The sequence below is a fragment of the Sabethes cyaneus genome, chromosome 3 (assembly GCF_943734655.1).
Source record: "Sabethes cyaneus chromosome 3, idSabCyanKW18_F2, whole genome shotgun sequence".
Classification (NCBI taxonomy): domain Eukaryota; kingdom Metazoa; phylum Arthropoda; class Insecta; order Diptera; family Culicidae; genus Sabethes; species Sabethes cyaneus.
The window spans coordinates 114,046,746-114,069,540 of NC_071355.1; the positions used below are offsets into that span (position 1 = coordinate 114,046,746).

The 22,795-nt window shown below is 37.6% G+C and overlaps 1 protein-coding gene across 2 annotated transcripts in view; it reads right to left on the reverse strand.

Moving 5' to 3' along the window:
- LOC128742811 (integrator complex subunit 2) overlaps positions 1 to 15,374 on the reverse strand; it is a 106,679-nt gene extending 91,305 nt beyond the window's left edge. Inside the window, exons 1-4 of one of the 2 annotated variants that reach the window (XM_053839283.1) lie at positions 15,202 to 15,300; positions 15,094 to 15,143; positions 14,481 to 15,039; positions 13,474 to 14,424 (exon numbers count right to left, since the gene is read on the reverse strand). In XM_053839283.1, the coding sequence (XP_053695258.1) occupies positions 13,474 to 14,424; positions 14,481 to 14,978 (1,449 nt within the window). In that variant the 5' untranslated portion in view covers positions 14,979 to 15,039; positions 15,094 to 15,143; positions 15,202 to 15,300. Of the gene's footprint in view, positions 1 to 13,473; positions 14,425 to 14,480; positions 15,040 to 15,093 lie in introns of both variants that reach the window. The other variant, XM_053839282.1, reaches the window with a different exon arrangement.
- Positions 15,375 to 22,795: the final 7,421 nt, after the last annotated feature.

Consider the following 22,795-nt stretch of genomic DNA (forward strand, 5'->3'; position numbering starts at 1 on the left):
GTACCAGATTGTCCAAGGAGAAGCTGGAAATGATCTTGTTTATAAAGCTTAACGCTGAATTGTTCGAGAATTATGACGTTAACATAAATTTGGAAGCGATAACTACATAAGAACGAAGTTCGAGATGCAGTAGCCATATTTTGTATTGATCCTTGTTTCGTTTTACTTACATTTTTGGGCAGTTTCTTTAAACAAAATTATTAAAAAATTATCATTTAATTTATTCGTTTTAAATTTCAAAAATAGATCACAAGCCCTAATAAAATGCACTATTTTATCGCAGGAATAAAAACAAACAAACTGTGTAAAGCTATGAAACTACATACCTGGCATCGCTGTCTAGAAAATCCCAATGAAAAATCGATAAACTAGGTTTTACCCAATGGAGATTTATTTTTTAATATTTTCTTCTTGTTTATCAATTTTAAAGTTTTTTAATGGTAACAATTTCTCGATAGCATTATTTTTCGTTCTTGATTTACGGCCGAAAAATTAGCAATTAACATTGGCACATAGCCGCCCCTGAAAATTTTGTCCGAACCTTTTTTCCAGATTATATTTTTCTTGGATTTTCCACGTCGCAGCAGGATTAAAATTTGTAACCGCACTGGCAGTTACTAAATTCGTAAAGTGCACGTATGTAAAACATAGTAGTGATTTATTTATGCAAGCGCTAACATATCGCCATCAAATAAATATACTGCGGCTACTAGGTATATCGTCGAAACAAACACATAATCCTGCAGAATCTTATATGTTGTTTAGCATTGGGGAAAAAATGGATAAAAAAAAGCCAACATCGATTTCTATTACTATGATCGATACAGAATGAAACTCTCCGCATTGTTGCAATCTATTAGTTTCAATATAATCAACCAAATTTAAGAAATAAAACATTCTATGGAGAAGCTTCATTCTATTCTCTGCTGCCCGCAGAGCATCTACTTTCAGTTCTCCCCATTGCAAAGGGGAGATATTTACGGAACACTCAACTGCCTTCTCCTCAACGCTGGTCGGATGGTAGAATGAAACAGAGCCGAAAAGAATTCATGCTCACACAGCAGCAGAGCAAGTTTCTACAAAAAATTGAATCTCACAGCTGCTGTGAGACCCACAGCTCTCCGCTGCTTTGTTGTAACGTTGAGTAGAAGAAAGCCTGGTTGCAATCAATGCCGCCTTAAGAGAAGTTTTTCTTTTATTAAAGGTACTTTATTAGGCTATTTTTGGCATACATACCATCTTAAAGCTGTTATATCTATAGTATAATTTGGTGTTTCCCCTTAAGAGAAGTTGACTGGAATTTAATCAGCAGTTGCGATGATCCGGATGAAGCAGTCTCTAGGTTTACCGTAAAAATACAAGGTCTTATTCTGCAGCATGTTCCCAGAGTTCGACAGCGTCCTAAGCTTATCTGGGGAAACCGGCTTCTTACTAGGCTTAATCGCTTACTGAAATCCGCTCTTCGAGCCTATCAGAGAAATCGAAACCCTGTTAATCGATATCGTTTTACTTCGGCAAGCAGAACACATAAAGCACTGAATAGAAATCTTTATAAAAGTTTTCCGAAAAGTGTTTGGAGGTTTATTAATTCGAAACGAAAAGAGGACGGGCTTCCCTCTAGCATGTTTGGGCTTCCCTCTAGCATACAGACCTGAAGGCGGCATTTGATCGTGTCGATCATGGAATACTGTGTGCTAAGTGCAACAAACTCGGAGTATCTGTCGCGAAGGTAGAATGGTTGGAATCGTACCTGCGGAATTGCAAAATTGCTGTGAAATTGGGTACGTCACAATCCAGTTGGTTTAATAACAATTCAGGGGTTCCACAGGGCAGCATTCTGGGACCCCTGCTGTTTTCGTTATTTATCAATGATATCACAAAGCTGTTACCTCGCGGTACACGACTCGTGATGATTGCTCCAGACTTCAAGCTTTAACTAATCTGTTCGAAGACTGGTACCGACGTAACTACATGACATTAAGCATTTCAAAATGCACTGCGATGAACTTTCACCGCAAAAAACAGCCTTTGTTATTTAACTACCGTATTGATGGCCCAAGTAACAATTTGGGTTTTATTACACTCCTATGATGGCATTTAAGACCAAAATTAGTCTTCAAGACTACCATAAGAGTACAATAAAACTCACATTGTTGCTTGGGGGGATATCTCTTCAACGCAAGGAAATCGTAACTGATCTTGGAGTAATTTTGGACGCTCAACTGACATTTAAGCAGGATTACTCCATGATCATTAGCAAGGCAAATCGTCAGCTAGGTTTAATTGTCAGAATCGGCAAGGAGTTTGACGATCCTGTGACCTCTATAACTCGCTGGTACGCTCCATTCCAGAGTCTGTGTGTGTTGTATGGGACCCGTACTATGACATTTGGGTGCAGCGTATTGAGCGTGTTGGAGACGTGGATATCCCTACATCGTTATTGTCGGAGACGTCGACATTCGTAACATCGTTACGGCCAAGCTCTCTGGTCACAGTGACAGCTGTCATCAGTTGATGCTCGCCAGTGCTGACAACAGGACGTTCCTGTTCCGTTTTACCGCGAAAATGAGACTCGCACAATTGTACCTCGTTATCTATACCTATAAAAAAGGATTTCTGTCTGTCTGTCCTGTGTTCCTTATAGAATCAAAAACTACTGAACCAATCGGCGTGAAAATTTGCATGTAGAGGTTTTTGGGGACAGGAAAGGTTTTAGTGATGGTTAGAGACGCCTCCCCCCACTAAGAGGGGGGGCTCCCATACAAATGAAACACAAATTTCTGCATAACTCGAGAACTAATCAAGCAAATAGAACCAAATTTGGCATGTGGGTGTTTTCGGTGACAAGAATTTATTCTAGGGTAATTTGAGACCCCTCCCCTCTTTATAAGGGGAATTATAACTCCTCTCCCCTTTAAGAGGGGGGGTTTCCATACAAATTTCCTCATAACTCGAGAAGTAATCAAGCAAATGGAACCAAATTTGGCATGTGAAGGTTTTCGAGGGCAAGAAAATTTTCTATGTTGAATTAGGACCCCTCCTCACTTTAAGAGGGGGGGCTCCTGTACAAATGAAATACCAATTTCCTCATAACTCGAGAACTAATCAAGCAAATGGAACCAAATTTGGCATGTGTGTGTTTTTGAAGACAAAATTTTTTTCTATGATGAATTGGGACCCCTCCCCACTTTAAGAGGGGGGGGGGTTCCTATACCAACGAAATACAAATTTCCTTATAACTCGAGAGCTAATCCAGCAAATGGAACCAAATTTGGCATGTAGGTGTTTTTGGAGGCAAGAATGTTTTCTATGATGAATAAGAACCTCTCCCCACTTTAGGAGGGGGGGCTCCTATACAAATGAAATACAAATTTCCTCATAACTCGAGAACTAATCAAGCAAATAGAACCAAATTTGGCATGTGGGTGTTTTCGGTGACAAGAATTTATTCTATGGTAAATTGAGACCCCTCCCTCTTTATAAGGGGAATTGTAACTCCTCTCCCCTTTAAGAGGGGGGGCTTCCATACAAATTTCCTCATAACTCGAGAACTAATCAAGCAAATGGAACCAACTTTGGCATGTGAAGGTTTTCGAGGGCAAGAAAATTTTCTACGGTGAATTAGGACCCCTCCCCACTCTAAGAGGGGGGGCTCCTGTACAAATGAAATACAAATTTCCTCCTAACTCGAGAACTAATCAAGCAAATAGAACAACATTTGGCATGTGGGTGTTTTTTTTGGTGACAAGAATTTATTCTATGGTGAATTGAGACCCCTCCCCTCTTTATAAGAGGAATTATAACTCCTCTCCCCTTTAAGAGGGGGGACTTCCATACAAATTTCCTCATAACTCGAGAACTAATCAAGCAAATGCAACCAAATTTGGCATGTGAAGGTTTTCGAGAGCAAGAAAATTTTCTATGGTGAATTAGGACACCTCCCCACTTTAAGAGGAGGGGCTCCTGTACAAATGAAACACAAATTTCCTCATAACTCGAGAACTAATCAAGCGAATTGAACCAAATTTGGCATGTGTGTGTTTTTGGAGACAATTTTTTTTTCAATGATGAATTGGGACCCCTCCCCACTTTAGGAGGGGGGGTCCTATACAAACGAAATACAAATTTCCTCATAACTCGAGAACTAATCCAGCAAATGGAACCAAATTTGGCATGTAGGTGTTTTTGGAGGCAAGAATTTTTTCTGTGATGAATTAGGACCTCTTCCCACATTAGGAGGGGGGGCTCCAATACAAATGAAATACAAATTTCCCCATAACTCGAGAACTAATCAAGCAAATAGAACCAAATTCGGCATGTGGAGGTTTTTGGAGGCAAAAATATTTTCTACGGTGCATTAGGATCCTTCCACACTTCAAGAGGGGGGGCTTCTACACAAATGAAATACAAATTTCCTCATAATTCGAGAACTAATCAAGCAAATGGAACCATATTTGGCATGTGGGTGTTTTTGGAGGCAACCATTTTTCCCATGATGAATTAGGACTTCTTACCTTTTTAGGAGGGGGGGGGGCTCCCATTCAAACGAAATACAAATTTGCTCATAACTTTAGAACTAATCAAGCAAATGGAACCAAATTTGGCATGTAAGAGTTTTAGATGGCAGAATTTTTTTTCTGTGGTGTATTACGACCCCTTCCCTTTTAAGGGGGTGGGCTCCCATACAAATGAAATACAAATTTCCTTATAATTTGAGTACTAATCAAGCAAATGGAACCAAATTTAGCATGTAGGAGATTTTTGAGTCTTGAATTTATTTTATGATAGTTAGAGACCTCTCACCCCTGTGGTAGGGGGATATGGACTCTCATACAAATAAAACAGAAATTTTTGCGAAACTCAAAAACTAATCCAACTCGAGAAATTCGAGACTCTTCCATAAAACATTAATCAATAACAAGAACACAAAAACTATCTATAGTAACACTAGATCATTCAGGACGAGCCGGTCGCGAGTGTTGCCGGTGACCCGCCGTCGGAAGCGCCGCCCACTGGGGGGCTTGCAAAACTCGAGAAGTGACAAAGATCATCCGAGATTCATGATTTATGTACAACACAGGTTAATTTGTGGCAATACGAAGTTTGTCGGGTCAGCTAGTTGTTCAATAAAGTTAAGTTTTAATTTGTTTAATGTACGGGTCGTGTTTAAATACATTCATATCGGTCACCCACGAACGCGAACCGTAACAGTGGCGACGAGTACTGAAACGCGGAATTTACTCATCAGTCAAAATTCCCTCACCCACGTGGACAATTAAGCGGGTTCATCAGGACATAACCCCAAACAGCAGCAGCAACCACCGGGAGTTAATCAGCAGCAAGGCCTATTTCACAAGCAACAGTAGGTCAAAACCATCCCAAATGCACCGTTTGCCCAGTTCTTCCAGCAAATGATGCAGCAGCAGCAGATCTTCATGCAACAGCAGCAGCAGCAGCAGCTAATGCACCAGCAGCAGGAATTCTTCAGAAACGTTATGTCATCCATAACTGTCCAGGTCCCATCAAACCCGGAAATAATTCTCGATTCACTGGCGAATAACATAAAGGAATTCCACTACTGCCCGGAAGAAAACATCACGTTCACTGCCTGGTATGCTCGTTACGATGATCTTTTTGAAAAAGATGCCGCACGACTAGATGATGAAGCAAAAGTTCGTTTGCTTATGCGGAAAATGGGAACGACGGAACATGAACGATACATCAGCTTCATTCTGCCGAAAGCTCCGAAAGAATTCCCATTCACAGCGACAGTCAAACAACTGAAATCGCTATTGGGTGCTGGTGAATCTGTCATCAGTAAGCACTATCGTTGTCTTCAAATAGCGAAGCAGCCGTCGGAAGATTTCGTCACATATGCATGCCGATTAAACAAAACCTGCGTCGAATTCGAGCTCTGCAAACTTACAGAGGAGCAGTTTAAGTGTCTTATGTTTGTATGCGGGCTTAAGTCGGAGGAAGATAGTGAGGTGCGTACACGACTCCTTGTCGTGTTTAAATACATTCATATCGGTCACCCACGAACGCGAACCGTAACAGAGCGTGTACAAAAACATTTCATCAGACGTATCTGTCGTACACTGTAATGGAGAAATCCTGAGAGTTTGCCATCATATGAAGACCTCTGCTTGCTAATTGGAATCAAACCCCTCGAACAGCGACGAAGGCATATCATGTCTCAAATGGCCCACAAAATTCTAACCGGTGGCTACGACTGTCCTAATATCCTCGCTATGTTACAAATGCATGGTCCTTTGCGCCCGCAACGCCATCAACATCTTCTACGCTTAAACGTTTATCGTACGAATTACGGCCAACATGAACCCATCCATCGTCTGGAAGTGGCTTACAATCAAAGTGATATTACTTTTAACTTTTAATATTTGTATAGATCATTACACGGGAGCTCCTAACCACATTTTTTTGACAGCACTTGGTGGTTTGTTTACATGGTATTTAAATTTTGAATTGAGTTTTCTATCTTTGTCCGGCGGAAAATGATAAAAATTTATAGTTTTTATTTAAGAGAAAGTGCCTTACATGCATTTTACAGAAACTGATGCAGTAATCCTTCACAAAATTTCAAATCGAAACTGCTGGATGTGACAAAAAACATGTAAACAAACCACCAAGTGGTGTCATTTACGGCAAAATGACGTCATCGCAAAATGATCTATACTGCTGTTTTTTGTTCATTTTAAATTATTGTAATTGTTATTCTTATCCATTTAAGTTATTGTAAAGTTGGGATTAATTGATAACTTTTATTACTTTAAAAAGATGCAGGGTTTTTGTGCCGGCTTGAAACTGTCATTTGTGCATTTCAAGGTGGCTTTTCCCTGCCATATTTCAATATTACAACCTATGTCGGATGGAATAATCAATAAATAACAAATAACAAATAAAATTTATTTGTTAATCCTGTTATTTAATAACAAATATGTGTGTGGAGAAAAGAGAGGGGGAGAGAGAGAGAGGTGAAATCTTAAACACTTGCCTTCGTTTTCCTGCGCATGCTTCTGTCTCGGTTCATTATTGAATCCCTTCGATGGGTGACCCTCCGGAAATTATCAGAGGAAAACCTAATCCAGATCCAGCATGTACTTATTCTTCTTACAAAACAGGTTTTTTGACTGATAACACGCTTATCGAATGAATTGCGTAATGAAGAGACTCAAAGCATGCGCAAATTGGATAGAAATTAAAGAAATTTGGCTAATTTTTTTTAATACGTAAAATTTCTTGTTCAATTACTTTATAGAGCACATAGCACAATGACATAAAATTTATCTTTCAAATGCTTGAAATTTCATGATAGTATAATTTATCATAAGAAAAATGCTGCGAAATTGAATATATCATCGTTTAGTAAAAAGTTTCATAAAATTGTAAAAAGTTGCAAAAATTTCACTCACAACGCTCTTCCTGGGACTCTAAGCTATCAAAAGGCATCAAAGATTGTGATGAGAAAAGGTGAGAACATAAACAAATATCACTTTAAAGTAGCAACATATTTGTGTTAATTTGCTATAATAAATACTGCTCGCTTGTCATCATTATATTCATTGAAATCTAAAGTCTATATCAACAAATAATTGTAAAATCTTTGAGTTTCAAAAGCCTTTTTACAGCTGGTCGATGGGATATATATTGCCTTAGAAATGTGAAAGGCAACATCCTTACCTACATGAGCGAAAATATATGGCCCATTTTTACTCGACAGGGTGTCGATTATCCGGTGAAAATAAAATTCCCTGACTTTTCCAGGTTTTTCCAGGTGTATTTCGAAAAAATCCAGTTGCAAAATATCTCGCTAATTTCTCTTTTCAAAGTGTTTATTAGACTAAATTGGTTGTTAACTCTTTAATTACTATTTCTTAATGAATTCATTTGTCTTTATCAATTCAAATGCATCTTTTTTGCGACGATGAAGTGAGCAACGCAGCTTCGTTCTATTATTTGAATCCAGATCTTATATTTTTATTCGATCTACTTTTAATAACGTCGGGTTTATGATTCTATGGACTCTGTGCTCCCCTGGGTGCTTCCAGTCGAGTATCAAACATATGACTGATTTGTTGGACTAAATCAAGATTTTGATGCTGAAATGGTCTATCCTCCGAAAACGAATTAATCGTAGGTTTTCACTAGTGATCGACATCAGAATAAAAATTAAAGTCCGGGTTCCGGCACAAATGGGTTAAATGCCGTAGCTTATTTTCAAAGGCTGATTTTGGTTCAGTTTGATTCGTTCTCGTTTCGGTTACAGTCTGATTTCGGTCCGGAAGTCTGGAATTATCTAGATGCAAAATTTCTTTGTATTAAAAGTTGGACTTTTCTAAATGTCATCTCCCATGACCCAATGAATAGTTGTTCTCGAAGCGTAGAATAGTGTTGTAAGAATCTTGCTACATTGGCCGTAGAGAAAACAGAAAAAGTATTGTCTCAACAATAGTGATGCACAGATTAAAAATATGTCAACATCCACTAGCCTAGCATGGACTTTTATGTCACTTTCCATGCAAAATAAACTAATTAAGCACAAAAGTTGTCCCAAAAACTTTTGTGCTAAATATCCGATCAATATCGAAGAATCCAATAAATATTGAAATATTGATAATGATCAATTAGGTGGTGAGCGGTGAGCCCTTACGAAAATCGATCAAATCGGTCCAACCGTTGATGAGAAGCGTTGTCTGGTAAAGAGCGGGTCAGTCGCACATTCATGAAATTCGAAGCTCTGTGAAATTTGTACGCAACAGATTGGTTGCACGTGAGTCAAACTCAAAATAACGTGCCATCTTTCATTTCATTTGTGCATTTGTGATGGCAATGAATAACAATGTGCCAGCTACTTGAAATAAATGCTATCCTTGCCAAGCCATAGCTTTTTCGGTATATTTTCTTCACCTGTTAAAAATCCCTGACTTCAAATGAAATTCCCTGACATTCCCTGACTTATCCAGGTTGAAACGAATTTCCCTGACATTTCCAGGTTTTCCCTGATTTTCCAGGTAATCGACACCCTGCTCGAAGTTTAACAGCTCTATGCAAGATGTAAACAAAACAAATGGTTTCAAAATTAACGTTACATTGTGTTACTGTTACATTGTGTGATAGGTATCTGGGAAGACAGCGAGGTTTAATTGGAGGAAATTGAACGAGTTTCAACTTTCCTCATTTTGGCCAGCTTTTTGGTCTAAATACTCCTCTGTGGTATGGTTTTCTGGAAAATGGTTCATTCTGGGGAATGGTTTTCTGGGAACTGGTTCATTCTGGCAAATATTAAATTTTCTGGCAAGTGGTTTTCGGGCAAATGTCATACAATCGTAAATAATCGTGCTAAATAATTGTATCGTATTCTTGGTATGTATGTTGTGTAATTTGTGATGCCAAAAACAAATATTTTTGCAGTGCCAGAATCGGAATACAGCCTGAATACGTTAATTGGGTCTCGACTGCACTTCAGCTGGTTCACTAATTGGGCCGACTGACAATTATTTGAAATTTTAAACCCAAAAGTTCAATAGAATTTTGACATTCAAGCTGGAGCATGGCTCAACTAACGAACACCCAATTAACGAACCGTATCTCCCTCACGTAATTTGTAATTTGTAATTTATTATCACTAATTTGACGAAAACCTGTCAGCTACATCGCTTTTACTCAAGTCAAGGAAAGTACATTTATAAACATTGTACCCAGCTATTAACAACATTTTCTCGTTAATATCAAACACTATTCACATATATATGTATTTTGATTTGATATCAAAAAATTTTTATGTTAAAACGGTTTGACTGCGCTACAGGTTGAGAAATCCAAATTTTTGCAAGTCGATAATCTTTCAGATCGTTTTATTCATTTTAATGATTGAATGCTACTAAGTAAGGTAAAGTTGTTTGCAAAATGTTTTGTACCTTACTGCCTTATACTGAGTTGACGGTCCAATAAACATTAGCACCACTACGGATCTCTTCTGCCTTGTCTTCTCCATCATTTTCGAAAGAAATTAATGCTTGACTTGAATAGCAAAGAATTTCAGGCAACCAATTGACGCAAAGCAGCAATTGAAACATTCCAAACTATTCTCGGATAAAAGAGTCGCTGATTTTCCTCACTTGAATTGCTGCGTTACTTCACATACACAAATATTCTTTCAGCCGTGTTTTCTTGTAAGATAAAAGTTCCGAAAAAAATCTTGCAGTACCTATTTGCGACTGCGAAAGCTAGAGCTTTTTAATCCTGTTCGCACACGAAAGTCCGTTGTCAAAACTTGCGTGGAAACAAAAGCAAAAATACTTCCTTCACTTTTTTAGCAACACAAATATTAGCAACTTTGTAGTCGCGAAAGTGGATACAATCTGACAAAAGGATAGGATTGCTGCTCACTTTTCTGTGACGTTTCACCTTCAGGACTTGTTGTCAATTTGGACTAGATTCAGTGTTTAAAAATGAACTAGGTTGAATAGAAGGGGTGGTCTTATGCTTTAGCAAAATTGTTTACTTTCAGGACATCAAACAGGACTAGGTTTGTCGCAGTCTTTAGATATCTTGTTGGAACGAGAGGACTTCATCCATCACTCTTTCTGGCATACTTCTCAAGCACAATTAGTATAAGTCTAAACGTCGTAAATAATCTTCGACCTATTGGGACGAGGGGGTTTTGTTTTTTTTTTTCTAAACATAAAGTAATCGAAATCACAGTAAACAGATGGTGTGTAGTGTGTTTAACTGTCGTCCCTGCCTGTGGAGCAAGGCGATCACAAACAAAATGTATGGGATAATTTGACCTTGAAACTACTATGCCCCCCCTACCCCTTCCTAGAAGAGATTTATGACCCCCCCCCCCCCCCCTAGAAAAATGAACCTGGCCGACCAAATAAAATTGTCAAAAAAAATGCCGAGGGCTTTACTGCCCCTCTTCGCATAACAGTCCCATGGCGATTTTTGGTGATTTTGAGTTTATTGCGAATATTAGTTTGATTTTGTCTGTACTTTAAGAAAAACTTATAAAATAGTAGGCTTTGTTCGCGAAGAATAGAAAAACAAAACCCACTTGTGTTGTCCCATTTCAAAAATATTCGCATAACAGTCACATCCATTTCTGCCCCTTATTAAATTGAAATAATGCCTCATAAATGCATTATATTCAATAAACTGACCATATTGTTTCTAGATATACTTATTTTGTATTATTAAATAGGGAATATAACAACTTTTGCACCTGTACCTGTTATTGTCATTTGCTAATAAAGTCTTATTTTTTTGGAACGCATCGTTTGCGACATATCGTTTGCGTTCATATTTGCGTATGTGCTTAAGGATTTTATTTAGTTTCAAATTAGATAATTCATTTATGGCCCTTTTAAATTATCGATATTTTTATAGTTAATCAAACATTTTCGATGATTCTGAAAATGATCAATTTGGTCACTCTTGCTCCGATAACTATAATCGTTAGATTTTTAAGAGAGACAACAGTTTTTGAAACCCTTAGGGTACCGCCAGACTAAACGCGACACGACGCAGCTAAACGTTTAAATACGCAGCACTTTTTCGCCGGAAGCAGGGTTGCGTATTTAAGCGAATGTGAGCGAAGTCGTGTCTCGTCGCTGTCACGTTTACTCTATACGGGGCCTTACTTTTCCATTTCATATTTAATTCGTTTCAGTTATTTTACTACATTTTTAGTGAAAATTATCACCAGTTTCTTAATAACTGGAACCAATTACAGGTCAGCCCAAATATTGACATATGAACATACACAGGAATGGTCCGATCTCTTTGACTCAATTTTGATTAATCGAGCATATTGATCGTAGCAAAAAGAATCATTTTTTAAACATTTAAATTTGATAGCTATTCATAGTCAATCAATATTTTATGCATTGTTAATTCATTGCCGACATATCAAATCGCAAGTTAATGGCGGTTATTATAATTTGGAAAAGGCGGTACACGTTTTGTGACGCGGTTTGCGTAAGCGGCCAATATTGCCCCTATCACCGCTATTACTTGGAATATGGTATCATGTGAACTGAGGGGGTGGGGGTAGAGGGGAGTTGAGTTGGACGTAACTATCTTTTAGTCTTCAGTTTAGTTCTCTTTAATAAAAGCAGCAAGTAAATCTCGAAAATCATACCATACATTATCGACAGTGTGCCGGTTATGCGAAGATTTTGCTGATTCAATCGAAAATTATTCGCATGTCAGTCCCTTTGCTATTTTGTTAAGATAAACTGATGATAATTGAAAATCTGTAACTAATTTTTGTTTAAAACATTTGAACGTGTTCATTTTAACAAATTTATAGTAAAGGTTCGCTTGAAAATAACCTGTGGGAGCGTAATTAAGTAAAACTGACGAAAAACTTCAATCGCCGTTTTCTACGCTTGCTATTTTTCGCCATGGGACTGTTATGCGAAGAGCGGCAGTTTAGCCCCCCTAGAAATGAGCGCTAGTTCCGGCTTTCTGGTGAATGGTGCATTCTGGGAAATAGTTTTCTGGGGAAAGGGTCATTCTGGGGTATGGAATTCTGGGAAATGGGTTTCTGGGGAATGGTATACAATCGTCAAAAGTTATTTAATAAAAAATGATGAAATTAAACTTTGATATGAATGAAATAGAATGGCATTACAGAAAATTATTCATAACTTATAAACCAAAACTTAACAGGTTATGTATACATGTTCAGTATTAACTTTTTGACTTACGACTTACTTTCACTTGTACTTATTCAAACCGAATTTCACAAAAAAATAGTGTAACAAATTTTAAAAGAGCTCCGACTTTTTTCAAATTTTGTAAACTTATTCATTTTTACACCGGTATTTTTTCAATTGGCGTTTGAGATGCCTCTTTCTGAGATAGGCTGGGCCCAAATATCGTCGTTTTGCCACACTTTTTTCAAATCATATCTTTTGAAAGGCTGAACCAATTTTCATAATATTGATACCAAATAAACAATATTTTCTTTAAAATCACTAACTGTCAGTAGACTTGATATCAGACGACTAGCACAGCGTTGACTAACAGTTGAATTATGTTTTACAGGCGTGTCGATTTCTATCTCAAATAACAAATTAAATGGTACATATAACAAAGATTCCTTTCACCACCAGGTGGATTAAATCGGGTTTTTATTAAGATTTTTGAATCGATGCCCCTTTTTGCGACAAGTGTTTAATTAACATATTTTTTACGATGTCTATCAGGACTAATCCTGTTTTTCCACGGTATTTTTTCACGCCACGTATCCCGCTTATAAGTGTATTATTGTTGTTGCAGTTGAAAACCGTAATAATCGACGTGCGACATTCGGTTTTATTCTTGTTCTGTGTGTCGTCACTACGTCGCACAGAACAAGAATAAAACTGAATGTTGCGAGTCGTTTATTACGGTTTTCAAATGCAACAACAATACAACATGGAAATTTAAGAAAGCAAATATTACCTGTAATGTGCTGAAGTTGATGTTCTGAAAAACTTGTTGAATTTCCTGCTCTGATAGCGCCTTGTGTGCATGTTCCATTGAGCTTTTTTGGTTTGGTAAAATAATGGAAATCACATACACTTCAATTAGAGCAGGTAAAACAGGATGCAATGGCGTTATAGACGTACATATTTGTTTGAAAATCCAATTTTTTATAGGCACTTTATGTTTGGAAAAAGCGCGTGATTTGAGCAACTGATGGATACAGTGTACAGGTAAATAACCTGGTATTGTAGCATTTAAATTTATTGTTACAGGCACTCTAATGGCGTGAGCAGCTACCACTTGCTCTGTAAATATTTCCTGCGTGAAAATTTGCCGCATACGACTGATAGTGTTTGGACGCAAAGGAAACTTCATCCCCAGAGTGGAACATGCTAATTCACATATGTGAGTTAACTGATTACTATGAAAATGAATAGCCATAAGCAGAAGCATTTCACCAAAAGACGACGACGCCTCGCCAGCATTCTCAAAGTATGCTTCCTCTTTAATGAGCCACTGAATCCAATCAATTATTTTTATATCTACACCTTGGTTGGCTAGCAGTGAAGGGCATGCAATTAGCATGCACAAACCAAGAGATACAAAGCGAATACCGGAAGGTGTTGGGGGAGGTTTTGACGTGATGAGTTGAATTAAATAAAAAATCTCTTCGTCCGTAAACTTGATGCCAGAAATTCCACGCAACGCACAATATAGCCTCAACATAGCTGCCGATTGCACCACATGTTTTTCTTGCAATTGACAATTTTGAGATAAAATTACAATATTTTGTAACTGCTTCAGAAGTTCATCTCTCAGCAGATGTAATACATCTCCTTTTCTTTTTTGGCTTGATCGTACGTATAACGCAAAATAAGCACGAATATTTTGATCGTTTCCTAATAATAAACCTGAAATAAAAGCAACCTGAAAATAAATAGATATGAGTTTTATATTTAGGCATGCTTTGGTTGTAGTATTACTAAGTTTTCAGTGTCCTTTAGGCTTAATTTTAACATTAACGACGGCATTTTGGTATGCTCAACACAAATTGTTCTCGTTGTCAGTGCTTGTCCTGGATTCATATCGCAAAGCTCATATAATGCTGTAAGTCTTAATTTTCCGTCTGGATTATCTTCGTCTCCATTAGTTATCAGTGCAGTTACGACCTCACGAAAGCAATCTGGCATATTAGCAATAACCCAGCAAATGATTTTACTTCCATTATTAACGTACAGAAGAGTTTCGACAACTTCAAGTACATTTAACAAGGAGGGTAATTCGGCTAAAGCTATGCAAATAATGTCTGCGATTTCCTCAAGATATATGTCATTATCAAATAATTCTGACTTTTTTGTGGTACTTTCTGACTTTTGGGCAGAGGTTTGAGATGCTTGTTCATTAATTTGTGCTTGTACATTGAAAATTTCCGAAAGCACAACTCTGACCTTGTTAAGAATATCTGCTCTTTCGAAATCCATTACAACACCATTTGTAAGACTGTGAAACTGTGAATCCTGTGCTGTATATCCAATTTTCTGCCTGAGATGTAGACTTATTTAATTATAAACCCAAAACAGTGTTTAAACTTATTACCTTAACTGCTGCTCTTTTTTAACATCTAATTCCAACTCATGGAAATTTACCTGTAGTAACGACACAATATTATTTACTACTTCGATACCGGAAAGAATTGTAAGTAACTGTTTTCGGCTAGCTATCCAATTGTTTGTGCTGTCTAGCGCAGGAAGTAAACTCATTCGCACTAAACATGGTAATAAGGGACGAATTTCCCATTCACTGCAGTGTGCTAATTTAACAGTATTTAAATTTTGTATAGAAGAAAAAGCTCTTGCAGTTACCATTGAAAAATTCATGATAATAAAAAAATGTTACTGAACTGAACTCATTAAACATGTTAAACTTATGCTATGCCTGAGCCTGTCCTATTCGCGTTGACGAACGTAAGCTGCTGCCACCTCGAAAAGTTTACTGTAGGGGTGAAGCGGAATAGGAATTTCTTAAAGAGCGCAAGAGATCGAAACATTTTGACAGATTTTCACCCACACGTACATATGGGCATTCCTATGAGTGTGCAAGAGATCGTTTAATGCCGTCAACGCGAATAGTTACTATATATATAGTTCGGCGGATAAAAAATCGGGAGCCAAATAAACGTCAAAAGCGGAGCCAAAAGCTTTTCAAAATCCAAAATGCAGGAGTAATGGTAAAAAAATACACTTTATTTTCATAGAACTAGTCATTTTCAACACCCGCCAGTGATTATTTTTCGTAAAAACCTGCACATTTCACCATAATTTCAAATTTAATTTCATAAATCAGGGATGCCAATTCGCCTGGTTTTCTATCCGCCGAACTATATATATAGTAACTATAGCCTGTCCCTGTGCCCTGTGGCCTGTGCTGACGTAATGAGCGATCAAAGTAAATTGATATATACCAGGTATGTGACCATCGAGGGTTGCATTAGTGTGTGTAGAAAGAAGAAGAAATAGTTCTGAAATATGGTGGAACTTGCATGAAAATTAAAACTAAATTAATTGTAATTAATGAATGCAGCTATATTATTCCAGAGAAATATTTGAACATTTACAATGAAATGTAAGGAATATATTTTAAAGTCATTTGCACTTGTAGCCTTCTTTATTATACGTAAAAAATTTGAGAACATGGGTGACTAACTATTTCGATGTGCAATTGAAAAATGAATTAATGTTTCTAATACTTCACGATCAATACGGTATACGGTTGCTTAAATTAAAACACGTTCCATCCAACATTTTGCTTGCATGATGCTCTTGAATATCTGCCTTTGATGTCTTCTTTTAAAAAATAGTTTTATTCGAATAGATGCTTGTGCTATTGCTTGAAAATCCTTAAGTTGAAGTCACTGTTCCAAGATGATACCTTTTTATCATAAATTTACCCGTCGCAACACTATGTAGAAAACCATAAAAAGTAATCTTAGATTGCTACAAAACGGTCTTAGAAGATAATTAACACTTTAAAAGCTTACCAGAAATCAGACGAAAAATATCGCGGGCGGATAACAATGTTGCTCATGCTGCTTATTGAGCAATCATGTCCGAGCATTTTAAAAACAAATCTTTTTTGTTTTACTACTTGTAGGAAAGCGATATAACGACATTTCTTTGAGACATCTTGATACCGTTTTGATGAAAAAATTTCCGCTTGCAATTTGGAATGTTGCACTTCATTGTATTCATGAAAATACATACTAGAAATAATGTTCTAAGCATAAACATAAAAACTGTGAGGAAAAAAATAGACAAATCTTGCGTATCCAACGATTTTTTTAAAAAATTAACTAATTTTCCATACAAAATGCTCGAAATCTCAGAACTAGTGTAGATGTGTTAGTGCAAAGTGTATATGACAGCTCGCATTGTCATATACCTGGTATATATCAATTTACTTTGATGAGCGATATCATCAGAAGTACAATGGAGAGGAATTCTTGATACGGTAAGAGCCACCCTGGCTCTTGGCTGGTAAAGTACGTACAAAAGTTTGGAATTTGGAACCCTTCAACCGAAGCCTGTGTGATATTTCTCACAAATTTTCCTTCTGCCAAAAAAAAGTTAGCGGTTTATTTAGCGGTACATAAATTTAGCGGAAGCTAACAAAAACGCTAACGGTTATAAAAATTAGCGAAAACGCTAACCGCTAACCAAAATGTTAGCTGAGCTAATTAGCTGTTAGCGGATTAGCGGAATTGTGCCCACCTCTGCAATTGTACCAGCGTTGTACCTGTACAATTGTATGTCTGTCACCGTGTACAACGATAGAATCACGCAAGCAAAGTGGTACAACGGTGGTTTCTGTACCTACCTCTTTCACCGTTGTACGAAGCTACAACTGCTCGATTTTTACTGCGCGCAGCGCCAATGACTGGTAGTTGTGATAACAAAAACTAAGCAGAATTTTAAATTAATTATTACTTTGCAAGATTTTGGCGAAGATTTAACGCTAAACGCTCGTTATCTTGAAATTTGTGTTTACATTTCGTCAATAGGAACAAAAACCAACGCTTAGACCATGCAATTAGAGATTATCGGTGATGAGCACAACCACGTACAACGTACAGCAGTATGTCTGTCACCCTTCCGTTGTACATGTACAACGCTGTACACGTACAACGCTGGTACAATTGTATGTCTGTCTAGGGTATTGCTGATTGCAAGGAAAATTGTACCATCCAAAGTGCGAAATCGCTCATAAAACTGCGATCCAGCATTAAATCGTTTCGGTGTCTTCGGCGCACTTTTTCGTTTCATTCCAAGCAATAAGTGCGCCGAAGAGACCGAAACGATTTAAGCCAAAATAGCACTTTTATGAACGATTGCGCACTTTGGATGATAAAATTTTCCTTGCAATTAGCAATATTACTTTTTGCTGGACCAGCATAGGGAAATCAACCCTCACTCGGTTTGTTTACGCTTGCGACATTCGCCCTTTTGTTAATTCTATCTTAAATTATTATAAATATCTACACTTAGTGTGACTATATAAATACAGAGTGGCGACAATGTCAAAATTGGAATAATGATAATTCCGGAGTGATTCGCGATAAGGGCGCAACTAACAAAGTGTGAACAATGAGAAATATCACTGTGATAATTTGCCAGTACATTTTCAAATCTTAATTTAAATAAAAGTTACAAAAATCAAGTTTAAAGACATAAATTGGTGTAAAATAAATCAATCTTATAATTTCACAACAATACTGCATAAAATTTGTGCATTCAAGCTCAAAATCTAAGTTTTATAGTTGAACCCCTTGGAATGAGCCTCAAAGCATTTTGACAATGAGATTCGCCCAGCCCTGTTTCGCCTTGTTTTGATTTTTTTTATTTAATTTCGCCTGTTTACAATGCGCCTGTGTTTTGAAAACAACGCAGTTTAGCTCTTTACTATCGCCTGTTTACAAAACAATTTGCAAATAAGCCTGTCACTTCATAACAATGCGAGGGGCTAAACTGCAAACTGTCTTTTGTTTTGGTTAAACATTTCTATCGCCCATTACTAAAAACTTGTTTTAAATCATTCTAACGATTAAAACAGAAGAAAGGATTCTTGCCAAGGATATTATCAGTCTTTTTAAGGCTGATGGTGTGATAAAACGATTTGTTTACAATTTGTAGTTGAGCCCCAATCGCGAATCACTCCGGAATTGAAGATAGAATTAACAAAAGGGCGAATGTCGCAATCGTAAACAAACCGAGTGAGGGTTGATTTGCCTAAGCTGGTCCAGCAAAAAGTAACTCTCACCCGTTTTGTTTACATTTGCGACATTCGCCCTTTTGTTAATTATATCTAGAATTATCTGTCAGTGTCATTGCAATCGAGCAGACGACCTATCCATCAACGCGTATGCAGGAAAGAGAAAGAAAAACCTTGGAAAACCCGCATTGCATACATTTGGGATGACTTTTCGCCACTCTGTATATAGTCACTCTATCTACACTGAAAAAATTTCAAACATTTTTATCCAGGGGTGTCAAATAGACAATTCTAGAATTAACAAAAGGGCGAATGTCGCAAATGTAAACAAAACGTGTGAGAGTTATTTTTTGCTGGACCAGCATAGCAAAATCAACCCTTACTCGGTTTGTTTACGCTTGCGACATTCGTCCTTTTGTTAATTGAAGATAGAATTAACAAAAGGGCGAATGTCGCAAGCGTAAACAAACCGAGTGAGGGTTGATTTTCCTAAGCTGGTCCAGCAAAGAGTAACTCTCACCCGTTTTGTTTACATTTCCGACATTCGCCCTTTTGTTAATTATATCTAGAATTCTATCTTCAATTTTATTCGCTATGACCTTGGCTATCGACTTTTTCGCGTGCCATGGCGGCTAGTTAAAGCCCTATAAAGATATACATTTATAGGGCTTTATGGCTTGTGGGTACAACTAACGGAAAAAATAAAATACTTTTGGCAACTCTGCTCACGTCATGTTGACATTTTCCCCTTGAAAAAATCAGAGGGGTTGTGTACAAGACACGACCGCACCTATATACGCAGGACTACGTAAGTCTCTTTGTAGTGATAGTAGCATGTATTCATGCTTGTAATCATTCGATTCGTCATGTATACATGCTATATGCAAATTATATACATGCTATATGCGTTGCATGTAACATTTATCAAAGTAGTAACATTGCATACGTTCAATTCTCAAAAGAATTGTGCATTTGAAAACCATTTAACAAAATCAAGAACACAAACTATTGCTTTCCTGCTACCTTACTGAAATTAAAGATTGTTTTTATTACCCATGGTTCTCCACGTTGAAGGGATTTTACCAATTCAATCCTATTTTATCAACAGCACATCTTTTTAATACACTTCTAATGAAACGGTCGGTAAGCATGCGTATTCACGGGAAACTAGCAGTAATTGACTTTTCATCGGAAAGCCCAATTTCGGAAGCAGCTTTTCGGCGCAAAAGCGGGATTGTGTTTATAAAAATGTATATACTGCATTCTTCTTGCCAATCTGAATACAGCGAATATATTTTCATAAACCGAATTTTTGTTTCAGACAAAAAAAACTGCTTTTGAAATTGGCAGAATCGATGATGACTAATTTCACCTTCATACAGAGTCGTATTATAACCGAACACTACAGCTGTAGCACATTTTTCCAACACAGATATCAAATTCGCCGAGGTTTATTCGTCTCGCAGGAAAGAATTTGCGATCTGTTGGGACAATGAACTTGTGTCGTTTTTTTCTGGCACACTTCCCTAACACAGACATCAAATTGGACTAGGTTTAATCGCGTTCGTAAGAAATTTGTTGGCACGAGGGGGCTTTGTCACTCTTTCTGGCGTACTTCCCAAGCAAGGACATCAAAATGGTCTAGGTTTAACCGCGGTGTTAAGAAATTTTGTTAAAATGAGGAAACTTGGTCACTTGTTTTGGCTTACTTCCCAAGCACAGATATCAAATTGGTATAGGTTTAGATCATCGCAAAGAATCTTCCAACCAATCACGAAGCGAGAATTCTGATAAAACATACACACTTAATTCCAAAATAAAGTCTCGGTAAAGTAAAATACCGAACTACACAAAAATAGGCCTGTTTTCCCGTGATATCGGTGAACATTTCTCGTTTTACCGTAACTTGGAAAATTATTTTACTGAGATATCGGAAATGAAGCTTATTTACCGAGATACTGCAATCTTATTTGCCGAGAAGATCAGTAAAACAGTAAACCCCCGAGCTCAGTAAAATAAAGTGCCGAATCTAGATACTTCAATATCGTTTTAACGAAATTTCGTTAAATGCTACTGAAAAAAGCCACAAACTGTTTTACCGAGATTTCGGAAAGCAATGTCAAAAATTAACTGTGCGCGATCGACAGCAGTTTCGTTACCGGTGAAGTTAAAATGGCTATCATTCGGTCTAAGAACCCTACCAGAGGCTGTAAGCGCACGCGTGATGCAGCCGCAACACAAGAAAATCCTTTGAACGGGTTGGTGCAATGGATTGGAGTAAGTTTTTTTTAATTACTGTACTGAATTTTGGAAGATAAAATATGAATAACATTTCTCTAGGTTGACGATTCCCTCCCAGATTATTATTATTATTATTATTATTTATTTATCTTAATTCCAACCGACCATAATGGTCTAAATGAAATATTGTGGCTGGGAAAAGCCACTTTGAGTAGAAATAACTATTCATCCTCAAAGCGGCATAAAAACCCAGCATCTTTTAACAGCACAAATTACAAAATATAAAATAATTACAAATTACAGAATTACAACGTAAATTACATAATCAAACTGTCAAAAATTAAAATCGTGTCGACTATTGTAAGTAATAGCCATACGCCGAACTGGTTCATTCAGACCATAATTGGTACGCCGTGTTCCTACTCGTAGAAGCTCTTGGTGTCGTTGAGGTCGGAAAGGGCAATGCAACTGAAGCGAAGAAAGTATAGATGGACAGTCATACACTCCAGCTAGAATTTTATGTGCCGTCGTGGCTATGATGTTTTTCCGTCGTTGTTCCAGCGAAGTGACACCGATCAGCAAGCAAAGGTTCTCATAGGGTGGAAAATCGTCCGGATTTCTCCACGGTAATGTGCGACATACACTCCGAACGAAGCGTTTTTGGATGCTCTCAATCCGCCTAGACCAAAACTCAAATTGCGGATCCCATACAACACAGCTTGTTTCAAGTATTGATCGCACCAGTGAACAGTATAGTGCACGCAATGTACCTGGATCCCGAAACTCTCTTCCAATTCTTATGATAAGTCCCAGTTGGCGATTAGCTTTGTTGATTATCATATCATAGTGCTGTCGGAAAGTTAACTGATCATCTAGCACGACGCCGAGATCAGTTACAACATTACTACGAAACAGAAGCTGGCCGCAGATGTAGTAGTCATGAATCAGTGTTTGCTTTTTGCGAGAGAAACTAATAACTGAACATTTGGGGACGCTAATCGTCATATAGTTACAATCGCACCACTCCGCAAACATGTTGATCAGATCTTGCAATCTCAGGCAGTCCACTTGTGTACGAACGGTCGTGTAAATTTTAGTGTCGTCAGCATAAAACAATCGTGTGCAAGGTGGTAGTAGTCGGGATAAGTCATTTATAAATAACGAAAATAGTAAAGGTCCTAGAGTGCTACCCTGGGGTACTCCTGAACCATTTCCGAACCAGTCAGACAAACATGCACCTAATTTCACAGCCATTTTGCGGTTTTGTAGATAAGAGGCAAGCCATGATACAAAAGTTGCTGAAGCTCCCAGTTTATCAAGCTTAGCTAGTAGAATACCATGATCGACCCGGTCAAATGCTGCTTTCAGGTCAGTGTAGACGGCGTCAACCTGATCTAGCTGGTCCATAGTCCGCAAGCACAAAGAAGTAAAATCGAGCAAATTTGTAGAAACCGATCTACCTGGAAAAAATCCATGCTGCGATGTGGATATATAGTTTTTCACGTGAAAGAAAAGATAATTGTAAACAATTGTTTCCAAAATCTTCGAGCAAGCACAAAGAGACGTAATTCCTCGATAGTTTTCCACGTTACGCTTATCACCTTTCTTGAAAACCGGAAACATGAAAGACGACTTCCAATGACTAGGAAATTGCTGGCTTTGCAGAGAGAGATTGAATATTGCAGCAATCGGTGATTTTAAGACATTGCCACATTTCTTCAGCAGTACAGCAGGAATACCATCCGGGCCAGGGCTGTAGGACTGTTTCAATTTACAAATAGCCACGGAAACA